The sequence below is a fragment of the Opisthorchis viverrini genome (assembly GCF_000715545.1).
Source record: "Opisthorchis viverrini unplaced genomic scaffold opera_v5_188, whole genome shotgun sequence".
NCBI classification, from domain to species: domain Eukaryota; kingdom Metazoa; phylum Platyhelminthes; class Trematoda; order Opisthorchiida; family Opisthorchiidae; genus Opisthorchis; species Opisthorchis viverrini.
This window is the reverse complement of record NW_008751842.1, coordinates 305,707-333,062: the sequence shown is the minus strand read 5'-3', so window position 1 is coordinate 333,062 and position 27,356 is coordinate 305,707. Positions and strand designations below refer to the sequence as shown.

General features: G+C 45.6%; 1 protein-coding gene across 1 annotated transcript in view; it reads right to left on the bottom strand.

Moving 5' to 3' along the window:
* T265_07780 (hypothetical protein) overlaps positions 1–27,356 on the bottom strand; it is a gene marked incomplete at both ends in the record, with an annotated part of 43,372 nt that overhangs the window by 14,515 nt on the left and 1,501 nt on the right. The window contains one exon of the mRNA XM_009173392.1: positions 21,737–21,777. Within this exon, the coding sequence (XP_009171656.1) occupies positions 21,737–21,777 (41 nt within the window). The remainder of the gene's footprint in view (positions 1–21,736; positions 21,778–27,356) is intronic.

Below are 27,356 nucleotides of genomic sequence, written 5' to 3'. Positions count from 1 at the left end.
CTCTGACCACTTGTTAGGTTCCAGCACCTACGGGGGATACTCAGGAAATCAATTTAAATAACTTAACCGTATGAACTTTTGCGCAGAAAAACTGAAAGGACGATAAAAAAATTATACCATGTTGAATTAACACATCAGGGGCTGTATTCGTAAAATCTAGCATTCCTTACCCCGGTACCAAAATTACTGAATTGGATGGTTCACAAAAAAACGGTTCTTTTCCTGCAATCACCAGTTTTCAGAAATGAATTCCCACAATATCACCCGGATGCAAAACACCATGCGGGCGCAAGCAAAACATACAAGATTTATTGATGGAACTCTGCAGTAAGAAATCTCCACTAAATCTAAAGGTGGAACATTAGAAACATGGTCACTGAAGATAGAAGCTGTCTCTCGATGATCAGTCACATTAAGTTCAACGACAGGCCTGTTGACTTATTGTTGTACAGTAGGCGAGCGAGTAATTGATGAGGTTAGATCAACCAAACACACACGCACCGGTGTCAAAGAGAGTGTTTTAGATCCAAGGTCCAATGCAAAAGGAACTCACGCAACCCCCTCTTACTTCACACATCCTAGCGCCGAATAATATGCAAATACCAACACAAAAAACTGTAATCGACACTGAAGAGGGGCCTTTAACTGAAGAGTTATCAACCACTGGAGCGGCATCCAAAATTCATGTTTTTCTCGCAAGCCCACGGGTGTAAAGCCTATGAAGGAAGCGACTTGACCAGACATGAAATGGTATCTTCTTGCCCATGATGAGTCGGGAAACTCAGAACAGTTTAATGTCTCTTGGGAATCACGCAGTATATCCTCTAGTCCATTCTTTTGATGGGTTTTCATAATTTCAAATGCCTTCGCATAACAATGAGACTGTGGGAGGTAGCTTCTCTCCGACCCATTCAGTTCGTTAGATAATGATTCCAATTCGGCACGTATGAGCAAGCATGCAAGTGGACTCGAGGTATCGTGGAAGTTACAAGCTGTGATACTGACTGAGACGTTTGTGGGTGTCATTGTTGCCATGGGAGGGTGCGGCGAAGACGGTGGGACATCTCCAATTGACTCCCACTGATGGAGCAAGACCAGCAGTATCACTGGGGCATAAACCTAGAGTGAATAAGAAATTCCTGTACAAGCAATATCCCCTGCGCCGCATTGCTTTTGCTCGAGGACACAACGCTAGGTGTCAGCTTTTACTATCCGACAAGTACAGAACTAGAGGGTTCAACCAAGTGAGCGAAGCCAAAAACACGGGCCATCAGTGGGACGCACCAATGACCATCAGAAGAAAAGCCTTAACGAATGATGTCAACGTTTAAGAGGAACAACAAGAAGGGTAGCTATGTTCAACTACTTTTTGATATTCTGCTGGAACCCGGTTGACTGTATTTAGTTTTGAAAAGGTTAGGACTGCTTATCACCATCATAGACAGGATAACGTCAGTACTCACAACCGGTGCTTCGCTGCCATAAAGCTGTTAGAGCCACTAAGTGAATCGCACTGAGTTTTCACTGAGCTTCAGAAGCTGGCTCCCTCAGCAGCAGTAAAAAGAAATAAAATAAAGCAAAGTTAAACAATAACTAAAATGAGTGTTAACGTTTTATCAGGCACACATTGCATTGCCCAGTGAGAGGCACATTGTTAAGATGCAGAGACTAAATCATGAACTTACTGGGAGGAACATTGGGCCGCCTCTATCCAAGTTAACAACCGAAATATCCGAAGATATTTGTTTGTCACCGATGCCTTGGATAAGTGTTTCGACTGTACTGATTGTGCAGATGATTCGAAAGAGACAGTGAAGAATGACTAGTGAAAGTTAGTCTCAACTACTAAAAGTGAACACCACCGCAAAAAAGATAGTCAACTACGCCAACACACTCGGGGAATTTACCATGGAATTTGGTTTTATAACCATAACATAAACTCAGGGCAACTGAGGATGACGTGGTAAGAAGCGTACCACTTTTGAAACCTGTAAATATGCATTTTTAAATGACTCCAATTGAAACCGCTTTAAGCAAGGACAAGAGACATGTCACGGAACGTCAGCAATTTGTTTACCCGCCTCGCATACGAGAAATGGAACATGCCAGTCATACGCGAAATGGAGTCAAAAATGAGTACCTAACATGATGAGTATCGTAACTGAAAAAACTGTCTTATTGAGTATACTACACCTTAGAACATCTTGTCTGGTAGCTTTGATTGGCAGCGTCTCAGCAAGACTGAAGTTTCAGGTTCTGGCCAAGGCATTTGAGATGACGATGTGGGATTTGACCGGTGACTATTTTATAATAACTGTTTGGTAGCAGGCAGAATCTCAGCTTGACCTCTTGCTTTTTCGAAAACAACTACCTCGCTTGAAGAGCACAATGTGAGGTACTTTGTGGAATACATTCTAGTCAAGACTCATCAGTTTTACTAAAATGTACCGCATTTGCCCCGTAGTGTTTTTGCTTGTTCCATTCTGAGACCGCATTCGATGGCCTGCAGCCAGCTCAAAGACGCTCATCAGGACTCAAACGCCGATTGCGCTGCTGGTCAATCGGAATCTTTCACTAGCTGCGGCTCCTTGCAAACGAATAGTGTTATACGATTTCCTCTATCCTCAGCCTACTATTATTTAGTGCTGCATTTTTATAGAAAAACCAAACTATGGTGTCAGTGCTGTCACATGTTCGTACTAAGCAAACGCGTCATAAGCGTCATCATCTTAATCGGGGGTGGCAAAAAAATTTAACGCCTGGAAAGGTTCTGATCAGATACTCGCCTGAAGTCGCCCTTATCTTCACTCTTCCCAGCAGTGCAAGGGGCGGACAACTCCTGTGGGGACTTGGAGACTCGGAATTCCTGAATTTAAACGAATTTATCGGAAAAATCTTCCGAACTCCTCTCCAACCGCTTCACCGTGGATGTCAACTCGCACCAGAACAAGATCGCCACTTCACTGCACGGTGCTGGGAGCTAGGCCTGCGACAAGGCACGACCAACTCCCCTCAAGCACTAAATATCAGGCATAACTGACACTGACTCAAACTCGGTGAGATGTTCTCACTGGCGCTGAATGTAATTTAGGCCAGTAAGTTATTAGACATCAACTGAAACTCTGCGTGCACACCGGCACTGGAGGCTAAGGAGCATTTTTAACGACTCCCGTCGTCAATTGCTGCCGTTCACTGACATTACCGAACTTCAGTAGAACCCCGGACTATGAATCTGCAACCCCTTGTGGCATCGGAGGCTTATGACTGCATACGTTTTATCAAATGGCACTGAGCTCCTCAGCTGGCGCATGTCTGATCCATTTCCCTTGCTATGAGGAGAAGAGACTGCTAAAGATGATTCTGGCGAATCGATAAGTGTCCACTTCCAAAAACAGGGTCCGTGATGGATGCAGTGACCACAGAGGGATCAGCTGGACTCCAGTCGTAATGATACTCTTGGCGTCACTTGTTCTTCGTCACCTTATGCCGTTCGGTGATACACTGGCTAGAAAACAGCAAACAGAACATCAAAATTGCGGGGCTGCATCGAACATATCTGTCGGCCGTTCGGAAAACGTTACTATATAAGCAACCCACAATTTTGGTATTCCGCTACTGCAGAAAAGCTTTCGATCCTATTGAGAGTTCTGTCCTCCTTGATGCGCTAACTCAGCAAGGAATGTCACAGAAACTTCTCAGTGTAATATGTTCTTAATATTCCCAGGCTTGCGGGTGCATGTGGGTCTAAGCGGAGCTCTCCGGATGCATCCATATAAATCGACCTATCTAGATAGTCGTTCTACTTTAACACCTTTTCGGTGCATAAACTTCAGGTCACTCGAAGAAAGCACAAGAGCTGAGAAACTGTCAGGTTGCCTAAACCTAGACAAAGGAAGTCGAGAGGCAGAGGTCGGGTTCGAACCACAGACCTTCCGCTCAGTAAATTCGCGCTCTAACCACTGAGCCGTCTCAACCCATGGATCTTTCCATAGCATGGGTGTCCAATGGAAATGACCTCGCTGCATGCCGAGTCGATACGTTGTGTCCCAGTTAACAGGCGGTCCGAATCCTGTTGCTTCTCTATATAACGTTTCACGAGGCCGTAAAGATCTTACGAGTGCTGATGGTCAAACAAATGGTCTATCTAGCGCCGCTGTTCTCTAAGAAGTTGTCAAGTTCGCGCCCAGTGGACCAAGTCCAACTTCCTCCTCAGCAACTATCGTAAAATTAGGTACTTAGCGCTCCGAAACCCACCTCATCCCGTTCTCTAAGAAGTCGTCAAGTTCGCGTCCAGTGGGCCAAGTTCAACTTCCTCCTCAGCAACTATCATAAAATTATGTACTTAGCGCTCCGAAACCCACCTCATCCGTCCTATTTACTATTCACGAAAAATGTCATAACCGCCCAAAATGTCAGCTACCACAGGAATTCGGAAGTAGGTAATATTCCTGATGATTCGGCCTCACTCAGAATGAACCATCCTTTGATAGCGACAATCTTTGGTCTGCTTACGCAAATTTCTCCCAACTTAGGCTCACACAACTTCGCTACGCTTTATCCCAAGTTTATATATCCCCTGAAAAGAAGCAATTCTGTTGCATAGCCACCCTAGCTAAGCCGTGACGAAAGCATGCTGGGGAAAGTAGAACATGGAACTACACTGACCGTCTGTATCCTCCGTGAATTCTCCTACACGTTTAGATGGCATGTTCAAACGCGTTTTGCGTATATATACCACGGACCTTAAGACTGCCCCACTTCCGGTTCCAGACACCTACGACAGCTTCCATAGCATTAGCCCTAGTGGTCGCAACCTGGAGCTTTTCTAACATAGATGCACACAGTCAAAGAAATTTATTTCAGTGTAGTTGTGTCCGAATAAAGCCGTTCATCCTTTCCACCCTAGCATTTTTTCAAAGTAAAACTACTCGCACCTTTCCTAGATACACTCTATAACTCGTTCATGATTCAAGTTCCAATCCATCCATCTTTATTGGTTTACCAGGCCTTCTGATGTGAATTTCAGTAGAGACGTTACACCGAATACAGTCTGCATACCCATAGTTTCCTATCTGGGAAGGAATCCGCTGAAACCGTAGTTTCAGAGGACCTAGTACGATTATTCGTTTCTTGAAAATCCGCACCGGCTAAGCATCTGGTTTGGTCGCGTCGGTGAATGCAGGTAGCTGGCTGTTGGGTCGCTTATTCTAAAATGGCCGTTAGGTCCCAGTACTGACAATTGGTGTATTGCTGTCAAGGAGTACACGAGAACGAATGAACAACAGGCGGTTTTCCTCCTTTGTCTTCCTTTTCCATTTGTTTTATCTTTCACTTATAGATTGTCTCTCTGTATATAGCTACGAAGAAGACAAAAATATGCACCAAGAATAACGGTAGGCAATCGATGACAATGCGGTGGGACAAAGCTGATGTATGAGTGAACGTTTGGCCATGTTGATTATGGCTACTTGCCAGGTAAGCTTCCCTGAAAAATGAATTGTCCTCTGTGTCAATGAGAAATATGCACCAGGTATGTGTTTGCATGTGTTTCATCCTTCTGCCAGAACTATTGCGGCCATTAAGAAACTCCACATCAAGATATTGAAGGCGCGTTCGGAGCCTGTTTCTGACGGACGACGGTGGATGGTAGGTGAGCCATCAAGTGCTCCCGCGTACCGTGAACACGTATATAGGAAGATGGGTTGGGGACTTGATTATCTGATGAGGAACCAAGGAGATAAAAGCCCACTAACGGATTATATGAAGAGTAAGGAGCAGTGTCTTCTACTTCAATCGTTGTGAAGAGCATTGTAGGTTTTCCGTCGTTTTTGAGGAACGACCGGTTCCCTCCTACTGAAACAAGCCAAGACGTAGCATCACACACAGTAACTGTGAAAGCAACCGGGTTGCATGAGGGCTGGGATACGGCCAGGTTGCCAAATCCAAGAAGAGCGCAGTCGAGATACTAATGTTGGGCCCGAATCTCGGGCCTTCCGGTCCGTAGGCTGACGCCTTAACCACTGAGCTATCTCCAGCTCGAATCCTAAGCTACTTTGGTTTGGCCGAATCGGTTTGTAACAGCAGCTTCTTAATTCTGTTTCAACGATCCGTTCGGTTGCACTGTTCCGGGTGCATCAATGTTAAGCAGTTTGTGATCCTGTTTTTCACCTACAAAGTCTTAAGGTTGTGCTGGGATTCGTCGATTACTCAATGTGATGTACACATATGGATTTATATTGAAGGGCGTTGAGCGGAAGAGCAACCTATGGGTGATGGTGTAGAAAAGGAAGTGAAGGGAGAATTGCACCAAACAGATGACTAACTGGAGGAGAACCCGTAAATAGAATGTTATTGCAGGGTCAGCCACCTGTATTTGGTCCAGTTTATGCATAGTACGTCTACATTGTGTTCGGTTGGGTGAACTTGCTGCAATTACCTCTTGCCCTGGTTGCATGGTATCGAGATATTGTAAAAGCTTGTGAAAACTAAAGCCTACCATCATCAGCATGTTACAGTCAGGTTTCAAGTAGCGTGAGATCACTCTGAAGGTTATCAGCCGAACATATCCAACCTACAAAGGGAGATGAGTAGCCCTCTACCATCGGGTTGGATTAGTTGCACCTTAAGGCATCTTATGGTGGATAAGTCATGTAACCCTATATCCTACTGAGTCATCTGATCGGCGAATATGCGTGTTACGTAGTCCTGCATCTTCGCTCTGAACTTCGAGATGGAGCCAAGATCCAGGTACGATGGCTTAGTTCCACGTAATAAGCTCTCTTCAGAGAGTCACGAATGCGGCTGAAAGTCTCAGCTTTACCTAACATCACTATCTGCCAGTCAATATCTAGTAGAAAGCGAAACACTAGGTCGACAGGAGTTGATAATTAGGTGATAAATCATCTGACATGTTGATAAAGGAGGTTGTGTTGGCATGTAGTTACCATTTGATGGAGTTTATTTTTAGTGTGCATGGCATTTGCGTACAGAACCACTAGACTGAGTAGTAAGATGCCGGCTCGGACAGTTTCCTGGGAGTGGATATGAATGAGAAAGGTTGAGTGGGACTCAATCCAGCTCCACGGTGATTGGCAGCAGGACATTTCTTTGGAGTAGGTGTTGCGTCGTTATCAAAAGATGTCATAAGGAGTGTTTGATAGCGCGACCCAGAAATGCGGTACTAGGCATTGGCCCGAATCCGACAGAGGGTGCCGTTTCATCTTATGTAGTCCTACAGACTCGGATGTCCAGGTACTAAGTGAATAAGTTAGCACAGACGCGTTGGCCAGTGAGACGTCATTTGGGCTAGGTTTCGGGAGGTTGGTTGGATGAGGGGATGATGATGCAACACCGGTGTTAGGTTTGATGATAGGGTCAGTCTGAGACAGGTCTACTAGGCATGCCGCGGCTTTGGCTTCTAATTGTAACAGACCTTTACGATCTATCTGCTTTGGAATAACTTGCCTGGTATCTAATAGTCGAGAACTGGTTTCCACTGCTGCGTTGGACGGTCACCACTGCTGCGGAAGTCGGCCGTCGGAAACAGAAAATCGCTCGCGGTGATTTGATTGGGGAGAACTTAGGAGAAACCAGGTTTTCCGGATGCTTCCACTGTCGATGGACGTGTACTTCTTTGACGAACAGGTCGGGTAGTGTGGATTCGCAGAGATTTAGGATGATAATTTTCTTGATTGTGAGTAGTTGGGTCGGCCGAAGTAGATACGTCTTTATTGTTTATGGATGATACGGAGACGGCAGGAAGAGGGAAACCTATATTGGCTGTTCTATTTCTTTAATGGGTGTGAGATGATTCAGTTAGTTAGAGCGCGAATTCACTGCCCTGAAGGTCCGTGGTTCGAACCCGACTTCTGCCTCTCGACTTCCCCTGTCTAGGCTTGAGCAACCTGACAGTATCCCAGCCCTCATGCTTCCTTCGGGCAGCATGGCAGCCGGGCACCCGAAGGGTGTTACAGCTGAACGACGAACGATTATTGCTTTACTGAGCTGTCAAAAGTTGAGCGGTTTCAAAAGCTAATATCGGCTGTGAGCTTCTGGTCTAAGACTTATTTGCGGTCAGCCTTTGGTAAGGGGTTGTCGGTGACCGAATCTGGCTGTGTAACTAGGTTGAGGGGTGCTCTAGTGCAACAAGACACCACGAAACAGGATAAAACCTGAGAAAGTAGGTTCAAGAGATGATTGGCCTGGATAAGATGGTGCACACTATCAATATTGTATGAAGAAAGATGAATAAAATCCGTTCACTTGGTTTTAAAATAGAGACGGAACCATAGTACCAGATTTCATATTGCGGCTTAGATATGACAGGGCAGTTGACCATGCGAGTGTAGTTAATCTCGGAAAGAGCGAAAAGCAAACAACAAGGATTAATTAGAGACGGGAAGAGAAATAGTTCAAGGGCAAAAGCAGAAACGTCCACAGAGGGACTAAAAGTACGGAGTAACGAAGAAGCGTAAAAGTCGCAATAAGACCGACGGTGGCCCCTGATGTCAGTGGTGAAGATGGTAATTTAGTAAAGGGTTAACCACTCTGATGGAGGAAAATATTTGTTGAGACCCCGTTCCTTCTATTTGGAGATTCAATTCACGGTCTCATTCCGGAAGTATTTTCAATTTACTGATGGGGTGGCGCCAGCTGACGGAAAGGATCATTTTGGTGAGGTCCACGTCGACTTGCGTCAATTGAGAAAGCAACGGCATTTTATCCAAGCGACTCGAATAACGCCCTACCAGCTTTTCGGATGAAACTTGCCCTTCCTTGGACAGCGATTTCTTCAAAGGAAGAATGGCCTATGAAGCGGTAAGCGCAACTTGCATCCCTTGGATAATTTAGTGCTCCTGTGTTGGCGACAGGACCCATTTCTAAATATGTCCTTAATTTTTGGTGGACTGAAATCCCCTGACACTTACTCGTCATCTCTGACATCCCGAAAACCCCCGCACCCATTTGTGCTGATTCGTTGGACGTACCAAGTATTCGGGAATGCACAGCTCCCAGTTGATTAAATGAGTCTTGACAAACACAGTGCCGCGCCTATTCGTTTCGTCATAGGCTGATTTGCCATCCCGCCTAATTGTGAGCTCGAGACGGATCAGTAACTAAAGTGCGAGCCACCTGACATAAAGGCTCGTGGATTAAGAGCCACCATGGCATCTCGATTGTTCTTGTACGGGTTGAGGCGACCTGGAAGCATCTCAACCCTCTACAGCTGAACGACGAACGATTATTGCTTTACTGAGCTGTCAAAAGTTGAGCGGTTTCAAAAGCTAATATCGGCTGTGAGCTTCTGGTCTAAGACTTATTTGCGGTCAGCCTTTGGTAAGGGGTTGTCGGTGACCGAATCTGGCTGTGTAACTAGGTTGAGGGGTGCTCTAGTGCAACAAGACACCACGAAACAGGATAAAACCTGAGAAAGTAGGTTCAAGAGATGATTGGCCTGGATAAGATGGTGCACACTATCAATATTGTATGAAGAAAGATGAATAAAATCCGTTCACTTGGTTTTAAAATAGAGACGGAACCATAGTACCAGATTTCATATTGCGGCTTAGATATGACAGGGCAGTTGACCATGCGAGTGTAGTTAATCTCGGAAAGAGCGAAAAGCAAACAACAAGGATTAATTAGAGACGGGAAGAGAAATAGTTCAAGGGCAAAAGCAGAAACGTCCACAGAGGGACTAAAAGTACGGAGTAACGAAGAAGCGTAAAAGTCGCAATAAGACCGACGGTGGCCCCTGATGTCAGTGGTGAAGATGGTAATTTAGTAAAGGGTTAACCACTCTGATGGAGGAAAATATTTGTTGAGACCCCGTTCCTTCTATTTGGAGATTCAATTCACGGTCTCATTCCGGAAGTATTTTCAATTTACTGATGGGGTGGCGCCAGCTGACGGAAAGGATCATTTTGGTGAGGTCCACGTCGACTTGCGTCAATTGAGAAAGCAACGGCATTTTATCCAAGCGACTCGAATAACGCCCTACCAGCTTTTCGGATGAAACTTGCCCTTCCTTGGACAGCGATTTCTTCAAAGGAAGAATGGCCTATGAAGCGGTAAGCGCAACTTGCATCCCTTGGATAATTTAGTGCTCCTGTGTTGGCGACAGGACCCATTTCTAAATATGTCCTTAATTTTTGGTGGACTGAAATCCCCTGACACTTACTCGTCATCTCTGACATCCCGAAAACCCCCGCACCCATTTGTGCTGATTCGTTGGACGTACCAAGTATTCGGGAATGCACAGCTCCCAGTTGATTAAATGAGTCTTGACAAACACAGTGCCGCGCCTATTCGTTTCGTCATAGGCTGATTTGCCATCCCGCCTAATTGTGAGCTCGAGACGGATCAGTAACTAAAGTGCGAGCCACCTGACATAAAGGCTCGTGGATTAAGAGCCACCATGGCATCTCGATTGTTCTTGTACGGGTTGAGGCGACCTGGAAGCATCTCAACCCTCGTGCTTTATGCGGGGTGCATGACAGCTAGGCGCCGAATAGCAATATTTTTCTTATTATTCTGCTTCCTAAGGCGGAGCAGCTAAGAAATCTACTATGTGGAAGGTATGAAATAATGCATACTCAGGTCTCCGACCACCTGTACGGTCCACAGAAGACGACCCCGTGTACCTTAAACATGAATATTACTACCACCACAACTTTTTGATTTTTCATTTTTGTGACCTATGAGGAGTACATGAAAGGCTCTGTAGTAGTTCAACAACGAACAGAACCTTAATTTGGTCCATATGCGCCGCAACTGCGTTTTTGACTGTTTATTCTAGTGTTTGCCTAGGATGTAACGTTTTTAAAAAATATAATCCCCGGCAATTTACACGGTCTCTGCATGCATGTGATGAGTGTTGTTGACACAAATCAGTGATACCTAAAGTGCCATTCAGCGACAATATATAACTCTACAGTTGAAAATGAGGGCTGATGCTATTGCCACAATCTCAGAAACAATTGTTCGTTAGTTCGTCACATAGAAATCGGACCTGCGCGATAAATACCTCATTTTCGACTGCCCCGCGCTGAGAACATAAAGAGCAGTGCTACACCCTTTTTTCACTTGTGCCTTTCAGGTGAACGACAGCCACTGACCGACAAGAACAAAACCGACCCAGGAAATTCGGGCAAAAGCCTCGATCCTGTGTATCAATCCGTGAATACGTGAATAGTCGCTGAATGGCGCTTTGGGTGTCACTGATTTGTGTCAACAGCACTCTAAGCACATGCATGTAGGGACCGTGTAAGTCACCGGGGATTATATTTAAAAAAGCGTTACACCTTACGAAAAGACGGGGAGTGACTGGAACAAACACAAAAATGCTGTTGCAGGGCATATAAACCAAATTAAGGTTCCTTTTATTATTAAAATCCTACGGATCCTTTAATGAATTCTTCATAAGTCACAAAAATGAAAAGTCCAAAAGTTGTGGTAACAGTGATATTCGAAAATGAGGTATTTATAGTGCATGTCCAATTCGTATTGGACCAACTAACGAGGAATTGTTTACGAGGTTGTGGTAATAGCATCAGCCCACCGTCAGGATTCGAAAATCAGTTGAATATTCTCACCACGACGCCCGTCTATAACCAGCGTTTAGATCCTGATAACACACGCAGGTGAACGCAGCCTGGAGGGGAGTTTGAACGGCTGTTGTTTCCGTAATTATTGGTTTGGATAAACCACTTACGTTTAAGATTATTCGGCAAATAGGGTTCTGTGCGTGAAAATACTGTACCTCCAGAATTCCACAAAATGTCAAAAAATGCCCCAATAAACCCTTAAACTTCTTGAAGGACAGGCGGTATCCTCAGTTGACAAAATCCTCGTAAACTCAAGCCAGCCGCTGACCTTGAAACAACATTGGACAATAAGCGCGCTTTGCAGTAATTTGTGTTTCTGTTCGTCAAAACAACACGCGAGTGGGCTGACAGTCACAAAACGACCTGAGCCATATTCATAGCGCTTTGAAGCATCCATTAATAGGCCGGCCTTTTCATCCAACTCCGCTTTCCATTCCGGACAGCGAAGTCTCGTTGGACTATAGGGGTATGGTGCTTTCTCACGGCCGCAGAGGCAGTGAGATTCACCCTCAATTCAGTGCATGCATGGAGTGATCCAAAGTTTTTTGGGTTCCGACAAGGAGTCACTCGGTGTCCTTCATTCGTCTCCCAGTGATGAACTTTCGCACCCCTCACCCACCCCACCGTTCGCGAAGTAATCAAAAATTCCTTGTTATTTGATTTTTTCACCACCATGTTGCATTCCCTCGCATTTAGAGTACTAACAGCATAAAGCTCTGTTACTCACTAGCCCTGGTTATTTCATCCGTTTTGATTTCATTCATAACCAGGCAAGCACGCTCACCGTGTAAATTTTTCGGCGACCAACAAGAGTGAACCGAAATTAAGTTCAACGAAACTATGAGATTTTCGAAGTTCCGAATTTTGTGGGGAATGAGTCTGATCCGGTTGCATATTTGGAGTGATATCTCGCTCATAGCTTTTTGTTCAGGTGAGCGAACCGATCACCGACCAATGCCGCTTCGCAAGTAACCGCCATTTTTACGAAACAAAGCGTGAAATCAGGTCTTAGATTGTTTTAAACTTTAGCAGTGTTCCTTTATTGGGAGTCAACATGTGCAGAATATCCACTGTCAATTCCACTAGGAGAGATAGTTGAATATCTTTGGTATGCGTCATTCTCCTCAGCCGTATCAATTCGAATGAGTTAGTTCACCGAACTTCCGGACCACACCGTTTTTGGGTGGGTGACCTAGCTTTCAGTAAATAACAGAAGAGAGCTTGATGCATCGTGAGGTACTGATGGGAGTATGTATCCGCACGAATGATCTTATTTCTCTGATAACCGCAACTATTCAGGAGGCAATGCAGCTTTTCAGATTTCTGCATGTGAATTGCCAAATTTCGGTGAATGGTGCTTCCAACTTAAAACCATGACAACATTAATATGGATTACATCGTGAGGCGCAACGAGTCTGCCTGAAAGCAAAGCCGACAATCGCCTTTCATCATGACAACCATATGCGTTTTCAGTTACCTCGGAAACTCATCGTGACTGCTCGGCCCGCATCTATTTGCGACGCTGATTGGCGGCTCGACTCTGCATGCAAGCCCAATCCAACGGCCAAAGGAGACTCATAGCAGTATCGCTCGTCGTTTACACTGGTTAACTATAATGACTGTCAGATCCATACCCACGCATAATTTTGATTAGAAGCCCTAACCATACATTATTACCCAACCCAACAATTAATGACGGCCCTTTGAAATCAAATGTTGTTCGTTTGCCAAGCGCACACCTGCAAATAAATAACGAAACTTGGAAAATTACGTTTCTAGTTATTCGCTCGTCGTTACAAACGGAACTTCCAGTCGGTACGGTTTCCATTTTCAGGAAGCCGCTAATCAACGGTGAGGTCTCTGAAAGGAAAAATGTATAACATTTTCGGCTCGTAAACATCCTCGGCAGTGTGAGCGCAAAAATAATTCATCAAAGTTGTAGAAGCTAACTCAACAAGTACCTAATAAATCCCTTTCTCCACAATGCTTCGACAATGTCCACGCCCGAGTTGGAGTTGATCTTACTTCATAAGGAAAGTTATTCACAGGGTTGCTGTAAACTCTTCGACAGCCTACGACCGGTTTCGCCCTTTCTGGTGCTCATCAGATAGGCGCAGTCCCTGAGTTTCCGTCAACCCTATGTTCTACTTGAGCCAAAATTGAACTGTTCTCGATAAATATACTCATTTGCAAATCAATTTGTTTTTCACCAGAGGCCCGACTGAATGTCTCGTTTATGATATTATACAACTGAACTTGCTGCACACCGGCCGCCTCATGATTCAGTTGGCCCCATATTCGGGATATCACTCCATGAACGAGAGGTTCAGTTGAGTTTCTCCTGAAAACCAAATTGATTTGCAATTGAGTGTATTTCTCAAGAACAGTACAATTTGGGTTTAAGTAGAACATAAAGTTGACGGAAACTCGGGGACTTCGCCTGTCTTGTGAGCCCCAAGAAGGGTGAAACAGTCCATGGGCTGTCGAAGAGTCTTCAGCAGACTTGTGAGTGGTATCCTTTATAGAAATATATGGCGATATCTAGAATATCGTGCCAAATGAAACACGAGGTGGCCTGTGTGCAGCACATTCAGTTGTAGGATATCATAAACGAGTTTCTCGTGAATTGACTTGCAACTGAGTATATCAATCCTACTTCGTTCTCAAATAGTCCCAGTGTCCACTGTGAATTAGCCGTGTGTACATCGGTGATTCAGTTGCGAGTTTCAGCAACCGTATGAATTTTTGAACGCAGCAAACTAAAAGCTAAAGGTACGTAGTCAAGTCAGTCATGAGATCAAATGGTGGAGCCGTGAGCAAAAGATTCAGAGACCTCGTGCATCCTCAAAGATGCAACAACAGGAAAGTTCTAATGATTTGACGGGTACTTGTATTGCACTAAATCTCAAATTCACTTCACTTCTGCTTCTCAAAACTAACATCATATAGCCCGATAGAATGGGAAGCTACATCTTCCTCGTCCTACCTTGCGAATGCCACATACTGAACCGCAGTAGTTTTCTTAAAAGCAAGGAATTGCTTTCTGGGAAACTGATCAGCTCCCATGCTTGCGCTTCTAACCGGCAAATTTTATAATCTTCAGCATCCGGAAATTTATAAAAAAGCTTCCCCATCTCATACACATCGCATAATGAACGCCGTTCACTGATTCAATCTGCTGTAAAAAACACTTCTCCACGTCTATCTTATCGGTTTGGGCGTCATTTAACTAGTCGTTTGTGCCGAAGTATTGCAGTACATCTTCACTTACGCAGTTGTATCTAAGATATCCGAATAAATGAGTACCAACACAATCACTACTGACATGATCTAACTGTCTCTGATAATGATAACAGTTTTGCTGGGGACTGCAAATTTGACTAAATTACATTGTCCAGGGACAAATTCCTTCAAACCACGTCCAAATGATATAGATCACTACAGTGCCGTCATTCCCGTCCTTCCCATCAAAGTGACGGATGAACCCTTACTCCCCATAGTCTATCTTCTAATGCCCATAGACTGTCCCTTTACATTCGCCCTTACTGATCGGGCTTTTTGGTCACCAACCAAGCCTAAGCATCCACCGACTCTTTTTGTGACATATCAACCCCTTTCACGTCTTCACGGTGTGTAAGTCTACAGGATTGACAACCCTAACTTCAACTGCCAGCCCCACCTCGGAAAGCATCATGCTCCGCTTTATGTCAAACAGGAGAGAAAAAACTGAAATAACGGCAATGGACGCTTTTGGGGCTGACCTGAGGCTGTCCAGGTTGAGGCACATATAACGGGCTACCTTATTATTCGTTGATAACAGCAAAAACGTTAACAAACTCACGGGGTATGATGCTACCGGAACAAATTGTTTCTCAAGGCCTCCGCGCATCCTTTAGGCTTTAACCGTGCCATTTGAAGTGGATGTTGTCGTCCAAACAGGATAAACCACCAGGAACCTCAGGCTTTTCTCTGAGTTATTATCCTTGCAAGCACAAAAATACACTAATTTTGCACAGTTTAGATAACGCGCGTCTCTTATTTTCCGATACACCCAAGTCGTTCTCATCGACTGAATAAATGCTACTCGGCTGCAGCACCATTTCGGGTCCTAAATGCCATGCCGCCCGAATGAAACGCGAGGCCTCGAAAACTGCCGGGCTGCCCAAGCCCAAAGAGAAGAAGCCAAGGTACAGTAGAGTCCGAGAGCTTGGTTCGGACGACTGACCTACCAGACAGAAAGTTTTTGTTCTAACCATTGAGCAACTTGGCCGACTGAATTGTACCTCGACCTGCAAACCCATTACTGTCACTGAAGTCGGAGAGCCTCGCTTGCAATCGTAACCACTCTCGGTTCCACACATTTTTGGACCCCATCCTAGCTCATATTATATTGCGCTTGAGTGAAGTTTTTTGAAACTTTCAATTTTGGATCCCAAATATAGACACTGCTGCCCTATTGTCTCGTTTGGCTGATGTCTAATAACCACGCTGCCCCCCTGATGGAAACAGGAATATTCTCGAACGACACAGCATTCATTTACCACGATTCCTTGACCTACCATAACTGACAACCGCAGCCGACTTACCCAAGTGTTCAATGTGTGGGATTGTCGACAAACCTAATTCAGACGTCACGTTGATGTTAACGCGACTGTCATAACAAGTTTGATTGTTTGACGACAATTTGCTTATCCAGTTTGTAATTATCGTTCACTAAGTCTTAACATAATTTTCAAATGATATGGAGAGGAAGGCGCATGAGGAAACCAGCTTTTCTGAAAATCTTCACAGAGATATCTTACTCGGTTTGCGGCGCCAAAATATGACTTCGGGACGCCGAAACAAAATGCAGCAAAACTGTGACTCTCTGGGAAAATTTCCAAATTCTTCACGGAGATATCTTACTCGGTTCGCGGCACCAAAAATATGACTTGGGGACGTTGAAACGAAATGTAGCAAAACTGTGACTCTCTGGGAAAATTTCATAATTCTGACCGAATGCCACCGCATTCTTCCTTTGTTCCCAATACGGTTTCAGTGAAATTTACGTTGTGCTTTCAGGGATCGGTCGCAGATTTGCCGACAAATATTGGTGATCGATTCTTGAAAACCACAATAAGGAGGTCAACGTCTAATAGATTTTATCCAAAAATATTTGCATAGCCGATTCGCTTTAGGAAGCAGATCGTCTGTCTTCTGTAATCTGGAATAGCCGGAAAACTGAATGAAGTAAGTTATCGCAACTCCCAGGGGAATGTGGATTGCTTACAATATGTGAGAGCTGCAGGTTGTTCTTTACTGTTTGCGTTTTTGTAACTTTCTCGAGTCCTCTTCGTCTTAATGAGTGATTCACATGCATGATTGTAACTCCTGTAACTAGATATTTTGTATCTTCTCCTCAACTAGACGGTACCCATTTCTCTATTTTCTAACCTCGAGAATTGCTACACCGAATAATTGTCCCTATAAACACGTTTGTTACAAGCTGATAATCGTATTATTTTGAAAATTGCAAGTAATGACGTATGTCCGTAGATGGATTATCTGGTACACTGCGCGATATCGGCGTGGAATTATTCAGGTTTTGTTTATTTGCAACGAGTTCTCCATTGCAGAAGCCGAAACGCGTCAGGTTCCCATATCCTTCTCAGGGAAGCTTCCAGGCGGCTTGCAGACAGAGATGCATATGAAGAGTTGCTAGTAACGCCTACGACTGAGTCATGTCCCAATTGAAACAGTCAGTTGCTGCCTGCACAGCGCATCAGTAAGAACCGAGCTGATGCGCATGACCAACATGCAGTCAATATTCCGCGATGCCTGATCATGTATGAACTTGGAACCTATGTTGCTCATAGGAGACAGCTAAACAAACCTAGCTGACGCAAACACCTAAAATGCCGCTAACCAATTGGATGACACGCGCCCATCCATCCCGTCTAACTTGGACGAGATGAAAAGCTGAGTTTTACTAGGCATTCCGAATATCAGATGTCATCCCAGGAAGCATACGGCCTTCTTGGTCTGCAGCATTCAGTGGCCACTCACCCCATCAAACGAAAGATACAATTCAGGTTATCGAAATATCCTGATGAGACAATCAGCAAAAGAGTACGAACATTGATTACCTCATAAAGAGAGCATCTCAGTGACCGTCTTGTAGAGCCGTGTTTACGCAAGGCAATCTTTAATTGCCAATTTGTTTTGCATTATACATTGTAACTTGGTGCTCAGTGATTATTAGAACAATTCGCCCATGACAAGTTTCCACTTGCTAATTTTGCCCGTCGTCTTCTAGAGCAAGTCAAGCAATTTGCGCATAGGAACATTTTGATCGCTCCCCCCGAAGGCGAACAACCGGACGTCCGCTGCCCATGCCATCGATGATAAGGAAGGTTTAGAGCTTCTGTCTATGTGCCAGGTATAAGTTGCTTTAAAAAAACTCAACCGAATCGGTTTGTCGCATGCTCCATCAACATTCAACACACCCCAAATGTACTGGAACAGCACCACATGTTGCCATTCGGCAAAGAAAATGTGTCTGTAGTGGCATCCTTCAACTCCAAGCTTAGTACACATGCTGGTTCGCAAAGGCATATCATCTGTCAGAATAAAACTCCGCGACTCAGTCGAAGGCGATAACTGACGCAGTCGTAGTATTTGTTATGAGTGGCATAGACCTCGATGAAAATCATCGACTACAAAGTGCCGCACTCCACACCCTGGCGTTCCATACTTCAGTATGACCCTGCAAGTTCCCGACTCCTCTCCGGTCAACCATTGATTCACCGTGAATCGATCAAAAAAAGTTTGAAGCCTTACAACGGTGTTCCAGAAGATGGGAGCTGTATAGAAGATTGTTTTTAAGTCTCTCAAGACAAAAGCAAACTCAACAGTCGGTGTTTTGCCTGCCGTTTTCATTAGCAAATGCACTCAGCTTACTTGTTTCTTGAAGTCCCTCGGCCTATCGTTGTAGTACGCTCCCTGGTAGCCAAAAACTGCGTGACTGTCCCGGATACACGCTGCACACACAAGTACCATATGGTTATCCTTCACGTGTTTCCTTGACGCTTTAACAAAAGCCGTGAACTATAAAAACCGGATGACAGCCAATTTCACAGTAATCTTACATCAAGCCATATCTAATGGCATAGCACTTCAAATTGGAAACTAAATGCACATAGACAAATATGAATGGAGAATAATCAAACCAAATTTCAGCACAATCGGGAAACATTATGATGCCTTTTATCTGAACATTCGCACAACGAAATGCAACTTAATAACATCAAAATTACATGCTCAATCCGCGAACGCTCTGGACAAGCCGGCATTTGGTGGTTTAGAGATAGCCGTAGTGCGCTCAAATTAACAAATCTGTCCGTGGCTCAAGCACCTCTAGAAGCAACAGCAGTTCTGATTTCAAATTTTTATATTCAGTAAATCAGTTTATTTACCGGCCACGAGGAGCTTTTCCTACAGTAAAATAAACGGGGAACTTTCCAGCGATGAGGGGCTGAAGAAATGCGCCGAACCAATTGCAACAAACAAGTTGCATAGGACATTCTATTTAATATCATTTCACCCTAACTTCGGGCTGGAATCTGCACCAAAATCCAGCGCTTTACACATCAAAAATTTTATATTGAAACTCAGGCAGGAAAATGGGAGGAGCGGTCGACATTCCGAAAAATTTCTTTAAATTAAAATCAAGCCGGTGCCATTGTGGTGTCCAAAGAGCCGAGGACTGTTCAGACCTGAGCACGCATAGATCAGGAAGCAGCAATATTAGACACTCCATAACCAATGCCTGCGGTCCATACGCGAGCACTGAATACACCACACAGTCGATTACGCTTTGCGTCAGAACTGCAATGTCGGGGTTTGTTGTCTGGCGTAGATGTGGCAAAGCGTCGTAAGAAGCATCCGTATTGAGTTCTGGCCTGGCTTCTTTCGAAACGTAAGCCAAACGGATGAATCCTGTGCATCTACTGGGTCGCCGTCTGGTTAATTTAGTCTATACCGACAGCGCCCACCGATTGCCAGCAGAGCATTTTTACTCTCTGAAACGGAGATCAACGACGATTCGGGCTTGTCCTTGATTTCTGATAGTGTTCTCACCGGAGACTCAGATAACGCCGGTCTAGGGCATTATTAAGCACTTTCAAGATACCCGTCCCCTAGTCACAATAAACGTCAAGTCCCATGCTTGAGAGCATGCTTACCAGAACAGTTTTCAGCAGGTTCCGAACGTAGTTTGGCGTGAAAATTCAGCGTGCAAGCCGGCCGTGACACAGAACTTTCTTGTGACACGTCTCATCCTCCGTCGACTTGAATTTACAGAACGGAAAAGCCTTCATCCAAGTGCTAGCCTTATCGGCTTCACCCGCGTTGGGACAGACGCTAGGGCATGTACCAGTAGCTGACGTTTTATTTTCTGCGGGGCTGTAGGGCCCCCTACATTGATCTAGTGGAAACGTCTTACGGAACTGTTCATCACAGCGAAAACTGCCCAGCAGATGTAGTTCTTGTTAAGGCACAACCGCTTATTTTAACTGTTTTGGAGCCCTCGGTGCTGCTTCATCTAAGCAAGCCACCACCCATAGCTGAAAGACATACGGCCGTCAAACAAACCAAATGGACGTGATGAGTCAAGTGACCGTGTTGAATTCCAGGTGAAATGAACAATATCGATCCCACCCCTCTCTCACAGAGCTGTGGGAAACTGGTTTCGAATCCGGTGGTCATCCTGTTGTGTCATGATAACTGTTCATAAGACTTGAGAGCCGACCACTTGGCAGTGGGTTAAGAATGAATAGAAGGTGCGATCCAACAGGATGCAACGACAAGTCGGATCATAATCTGGTTTTGGGCATGAGATTTACAATCATTTGAACCAAATGAGTACCGCTTCTCGAGAAAATTCGGATTAAACTCTTGCTTATATCTTACCGGATGTTATGGGCTCTAGAACGAAGCGACTTTTCAGGTGCGCGACAGAAGACGATAGTCCAAGAGAACTGGTTATCCAGAATATCATTCATGTTGGTAGATGGAAGCAACTATCCTGATAGATGAGCATTGAATTCCAAATATTGGCCGGATACATTGAACGATGTGGTGGTATTCGTGTGTCACTTTCTCTTCAGATTGTCAAATCCGAGGTCGTAGGCGCGTCGAATGTCTTCGTCGCAAGACGAACATAGTTCCTCCACTTTAACCCATTTCTTCCTTTCCCCTATAAATCGTTATTGACATACACTGACATTGTGTTGATGGATGGTACCTTCATTTTTTTCATTTTCGTGGCAGCCGATGTTGATAGTCCCGAGCATTTCGTGTGAGTGGCATCATCTCTGTCTATAGAAGCATAGGCGACATGTTCCTTCCATCTACCAAATAATAAGTCACGTTTATGTCCTCAAAATATTCATGTAACTCCAGCTCGCCGGCCAGCCAAGAACAGCAAAATATCCTTTGATTTATCAGCATGACTTCAGGTGCAAAGGGCCCCACATAGGTACCGGGCCCGTTATCTTCTCACTTCAGGGACATTTTTCCATAAGCGCTACTCACAGGGTTACAGGGTCCCTATCGTACAATAAGTCTGATGCGCACTAACGATACAATAAGTTGATGCGCACTAACGAAAGTGCCTGAGCAAGCTTCTCGGTTGCATTCTCCCGTGGAAAAAAGGCCAAGTGCCAACGATGAGTACGATGTGCGCAGTGATATCAGGGAAATCCAGTCGCTATCTGGACATTGCACTGGTAACCATCACCCAGTGGATACGCAAGCATAGTTGGCTGTTGCCTCCACATTTTCGGTCAATCAGAGCCCTGTTTGAGGCTGGGCCTGTATGCTACCCGTTTTGTGGCCAATCGCTTGCGAGTTAGGAATCCTGGACGTAGCGGTGACTGGTTGAAATCTGTTAGGTCGGTTTCGTTACGGGATTCAACCTGACACGATGCTGCCTGGATGGCCGCGTCATCCGACATATATAAACTCCCCACCTATCTTATATTGTTTGCCACAAAGTCATCTTAATCTTAACCCCCGATAACAATCTTCGGGGACCCTACGACCCCTTAATGAGCAAGCCACATTTTAGGTATGAATTTCACTGCACTAACCTGGACTGGCGATCTGGATGATATTCAATGGTCATTTGATCCTATGAGAGAAGTTGGACAGACGGCTTTGCTAGCGCAACTATTTCCACCTTTTCACACCATATTTCATCCGTTAGCTTTAGCTAACAATCCCGACCTAAAGCTGCCACCTTGACGTGGTGGTCGGGCTTCAGTGCTGCAATGATCCTGCGGGCTAGACTGGCTGGAACTTCGTTCCACAAGGTGCAACCGTGCCAGGATGGCCAAAGGGGAGCAGCCAGACCAAGAGCAGCGAGACCCCGTACTACGAACAATCGTGGTACGAGGCGGTCTGGGGGTAAAGTCGTACTGTCCTCTGCGACAGGAGTTAGCTAACAATGCTGTGTTGGTTTTTTGGAAAGAACACTTGAGCTGGCTCAGATCTATACTATCGACCTATGGCGAATGTCCAAAGATGGTGGATTGGAACGCATCTTTCTGACTTGTGAGGTTCAGAAAAAAGAACTGTTAGAGGTGGTCGCAAAATGGCGTGGTCGGAATTGTAGTATACGGTGTCTGTCATTTTGATTGATTCATATGTAAGTATTGGTGATGTACAACCTTGCTTACTGGGCTTTGGCTCATGAGGTTCGTTTCTGTTTTGCGTCCACAGAAATTGTCGTGAACATCTGCCTTCGGAGAATCACTGTCCCCTGGCGCTTCCATAGCGTGCATATTACAGAATCAAGTTGCGTGTTCCAGAAGAAGTGGGAGCCGATTTATGGCTCTCCACCAGTGGACAATCCGATTGGGTCCGCGGTGAAATTGCACTTAGTGATGGCAAGTTTACGCGAATCGAGTGTTCATGTTGAATATTCGTACTGGCCAGAGGCAACCCATGGTTAGCACACAACTGGGGGTCGCTTTCCGCTGTATATGCAACAGGCATCGACCGCCCAAATGTGATTTCAAAGAGCTCATGCGACCCACTTTAGCCTTCATATCGCCCGGTTCTTGCATGTGAATTTCGATAAAAAAGTATCATGAGCGCCAGAACTATAGTCAGTTGGGCACATGCCGACACCATATATAGGCATCATTTTGTACGTGGAGTGGCACTGGGCTTGATTGAGCTGGACAACCGGGCAGCACAAAGATAACTGTTCACTGGATGCTGGGTAAGGCCCCCGCACCCCGGTATTATCGAGACTGGAATGCCAACATCACTGTCGACAGTATGACATCAGTGTTCAACAACCACGATGCTTCGATACCGTGCAACCACGATTTAATTGAAAGCCTTATTGTAAAGAAAAGAACAGAGGTCCGTGTGGAAGGGAATTAGTGCTAGCGTATTACAATCATTCCAAGGTCCCCATCCTGGAAAGCGAGTAGCACCGACAGCACCCTCAACGTTTCGTGATCTTCATACTCCTCTGCCAGGTCACCTCTCTGCTACCGCCAAATTGAATTGGACATGGAAAACAGCTTTCTCTTCGGCAAGCTATGGTTAGGCATACGCAACACATGCCCCAAGCAACACAGCTTCTGGTGCTGGACACCTTCAATGGAAGTATCCGTTGCACAACCGAACACTGGTTTTCAAATTTCCTCGCTAGAGATACGTCGACACCAACCCCCACGAGCTGTGGATCTGAGACAACGATTGTCGAACACCGGAAGAGGTCTCAGTTCCGCTGCCCAAACAGGTCAAGTCTCAGTCATACAACAAAGCATCCCGCACTGTAGCTTGATATACATGTGGGGGTGAGATGGCTCAGTGGTTAGAGCGCAAATTTACTGACCCGAAGACCCGTGGTTTGAACCCGACCTCTGCCTCTGGACTTCCTCTCTCTAGGCTTGGACAACCTGGCAGTATCCCAGCCCTCGTGCTTCTGGGGCCATGGCAGTTTGGCTCCGAAAGAATGCTACAGTCGTGAGAAATCATGACAAACACGTCCCTTCGTTTTTGGGGGTACACCAATTTGACGCCATGTGTGTCTCAAATTAGCAAACACGACCCCGAGCCTAGCAAATGCGTGAAGTGACTTCACCTGTCACACTACAATCAGAACTAATACAACTTCCAAGATACGTAAAACGCTCCACAACCTCCAGTGCCTCCCCTGGATTGGTGTATAGCCGGAAGCGAGTGGAAACTGATGGGGCGGTTAGCCCAATCACTGTGGTCTCATTTTGAATTCTTGTTTCTGAGACACAACACACATCAATGCCAAGTGAGTCCAGTGTGAGAGCAAGAACATCTTGTTATCCCGCTTGCTTCAGAGTGCGCACATTGAAGAAACCGGATAGACTGGGTGTCGAAGCTTGAAGATTGATTTGAAGGTATTTGACGATGTGGGCGCCATGTGGCGAGCAGATGCACGCAAAACCGATGCAAGACGAACGGAGTCATGAGTCCTAAGTGCTGGGCCTACAAGGAGAGTTATTAATGGGGTGGGGAGACGGATAGGGAAAAGCATGTGAAGGAGGAAGAAGGGAGGCGTCAGCAACAGCCTGTTTTCGCTCACCCGCCCTGTTGTATGCAGCATGTAAGACGACCTGGCTGATGGCCCCATGCGACGGTCGATGTGGACCCTTGAGCAGCACCATACTATTTGGTTATCGGATTGTGATGAGGCCGACATTTTACAACCAGTCTTTCCTCGGGTGAAGGCAGCATCGCCACTTCAATGAATATAGATATGCTGTTTGCCTTGAGGAAACACCTTATAGCCTTCACATTACCGTCACATAAGGCAGCATGATTTAACCTCCAAATTTCCTCATCACGATTACTCTTAGTGCGTGGTCTCGCTGCTCCTAGTCTGAATGTTTTTTTTGGCTTCCTGGCATGACTGTACCTTGTGGAATGAAGTTCCAGCCAACGTAGCCCACCGGATCATTGCATCACTCAAGCCCGACCACCACGTCAAGGTGACAGTTTTGGGTCGGGAAGAAGGCATGAAAACTGCACACCACCAACTGGTTTGATTGTTGCTACGTTTACTTCCTGTTGTCATATCATGGCGAGTTCCATGCGAAATTCTGAACAAATAATAATAATCGCCCAACTGGAGCACCCTTCCACTGCCCAGCTGCCATGCCACCTGAAGGGAGCACGAGGGTTGGAGTACTGTCAGGTTGCCAAAGCCTAGGCTGGATAAGTCGAGATGTAGAGGTCGGGTTGGAACCACGGTCCTAACCACTGAGCCCAAACAACTCAATTGGGTAAATTTAATCTCCTGCTCGGAAGACTATGACTTACTACGAAGCACCCACTTACGCACGAATTCATCGCCTACTCACTGTAGCCGACCAACTCTTGTTACGCTACGGAGACATGGGGTCAAAAGTTCGAAGGCCCCCTAGGTCCTTGGAGTGGAGCATCCTAAGTTGGTAACCAGAAAGTTAGACCGTTCTCACAGTTGCCACATAGACCTGGAATTTTAGCCCCAGCGAATTTAGCTTGCGACGCCACAAATGACGCACGCTGTTGGCGCCTGCATTGTCGCGCACTGATATCCGCTGCAGTACAGTAATGGCCTGTGTAGATTGCTAAATGCGTGAACCGATCAACAAGCTCGAGTTCGTCACTCTTAGATTTCAGGGAGAAACAAGAGGATGAGAAATCACGAAAGAAGGTTTTGGACTCTGAATAACGCATACTTAAACATGTGAGGACCTTCAATGCCCTATTTAGGACACGTATGCAGATGAATAATCGCGGATCTTATCGTGGTGTATCACGAGGAAGGTTTTGGACTCTGAATAAGGCATACTTAAACATGTGAGGACCTCCAATGCCCTATTTAGGACACGTATGCGGATGAATAATCGCGGATCTTATCGTGGTGTGGCGATTTCCGTGTCTCTGTGATCCGCTGAGCTATAATAGAGGTTTCATTTTGACACATGCAGTTTCTCATTCCAGATTTGTCAAAGGATAGAGGCTGGACAAACCTGGTGTCCTAGTCCTCAAACTTAGGGTCGCAACAGACACAGCCACTTGCTCCGCCAAAAAAGCTTTTGCCATTGTAGTAGCAGGAATCCACCTGTTGCTATTTGGTCAGGATTTTTATCTGGAGGCTTTGGTTGAGAACTCTAATTATTCTCCCGTCTAGGTGTGGCCGCCAGCCATCGTACACCCATGAACGTCAGGACTGAAAGTGCTGTTATGATACATCGGCTTTCTCGTAGTACCATCATCCACACAGGCAGGGTATGCGAAGGCACGCTACTGCTGATGCATCTTTTCTTACAATTTCACGTTTCCCCCTCCCAAAGTGACTACTGTATGTAGATCCCTGCACTAGGACTAACCGATTTGTTCAATTTTCACGCGCAGCTGTGACTTCTGAGCATCCGTCTTCAGTAGCACCCTAAACAAACCGAAGACGAAAGTCAGTCTACTCAGTTGCCTCTGGGGTTCGCATACAGAAGCGAGCTGGACAACAAGAAGCTCCTGTGTGTACAGTGGATGGACGCTATTCGTCAGAATTAAGATTCCAGGAATCAAGTACGGCATTTGAACTGACTGCGCCGCTCTCTTCCCGCTTCCGGCTGTGCATCTCTAGTGACGCGAGGGCCGCTGCAGCTGGATATGCCGGGGCAGATACTGTGTTGGGCCATCGAGTTGGGCGTCTCTACTCGTCTGGATACCCGCTGACAATCACCTCTGCACGGTTAGTTTGGCACCACCTGTGAAAGAATCTCGAGAACGGGGTCCATTGCTTCCTGTTTATTGTATCGGCCTGCATCCCGATGGACTGTAGCTATGAATCATCCAAAGAGAGTTTTTTGGCACTCTGGGTGTTCTTCAACAACAAGCTGAAAGCTCAGACGTCGTTCTGGTTACTGATGGAGCCCATTTGGGCGGTCATTTGGTTTCAACACGAGACGCACGGACAACGGGAAGCGCCTACTGCAGACATGGCTGATTTGACTGTTCCGTTGCAGTTCCAACTCCTAGAACAGCGAAAATCGCTTGACGACGTGGTGCCCGCCAATAAACTGGCTCGCGATCCCAAGTGAGTTACATTGCCATCAGTGCTGAAGGCCGCTACTTCTGGAATACCTGTGTGGACCACGATCATGCATCTGCCCGCCTCTCCTTTTGAGGCCTACACAAAATGCACATGTCTCGCTGAACCATTGAGAAACCTTTGGACCCAGAAGTCAAACAAGTCAAACCTATCGGAACCGGCTCCCCAAACGCCTGCTTGTTGCTCCGATTTCGGTTGCTAACACTCACTGGAGACAAATGTCCAAAGCGGTGAGAAACCTTGGACCCAGAAGTCAAACAAGTCAAACCTATCGGAACCGGCTCCCCAAACGCCTGCTTGTTGCTCCGATTTCGGTTGCTAACACTCACTGGAGACAAATGTCCAAAGCGGTACTCAATACCAGGACGTCTACCTGCAGTACAACTCATCCAACCGATGGGAACAGGGCTTTATCATCATCATCAAAGGCAGCAACATCACCAAAGCGGTAATACCAGGACGTCTACCTGCAGTACAACTCATCCAACCGATGGGAACAGGGCTTTATCATCATCATCAAAGGCAGCAACCAACATGTTGGCACTGATGCTTCACTGCCGTACAACCATAAGGTTCGTCTAATATATATATATATATATATATATATATATGTATAT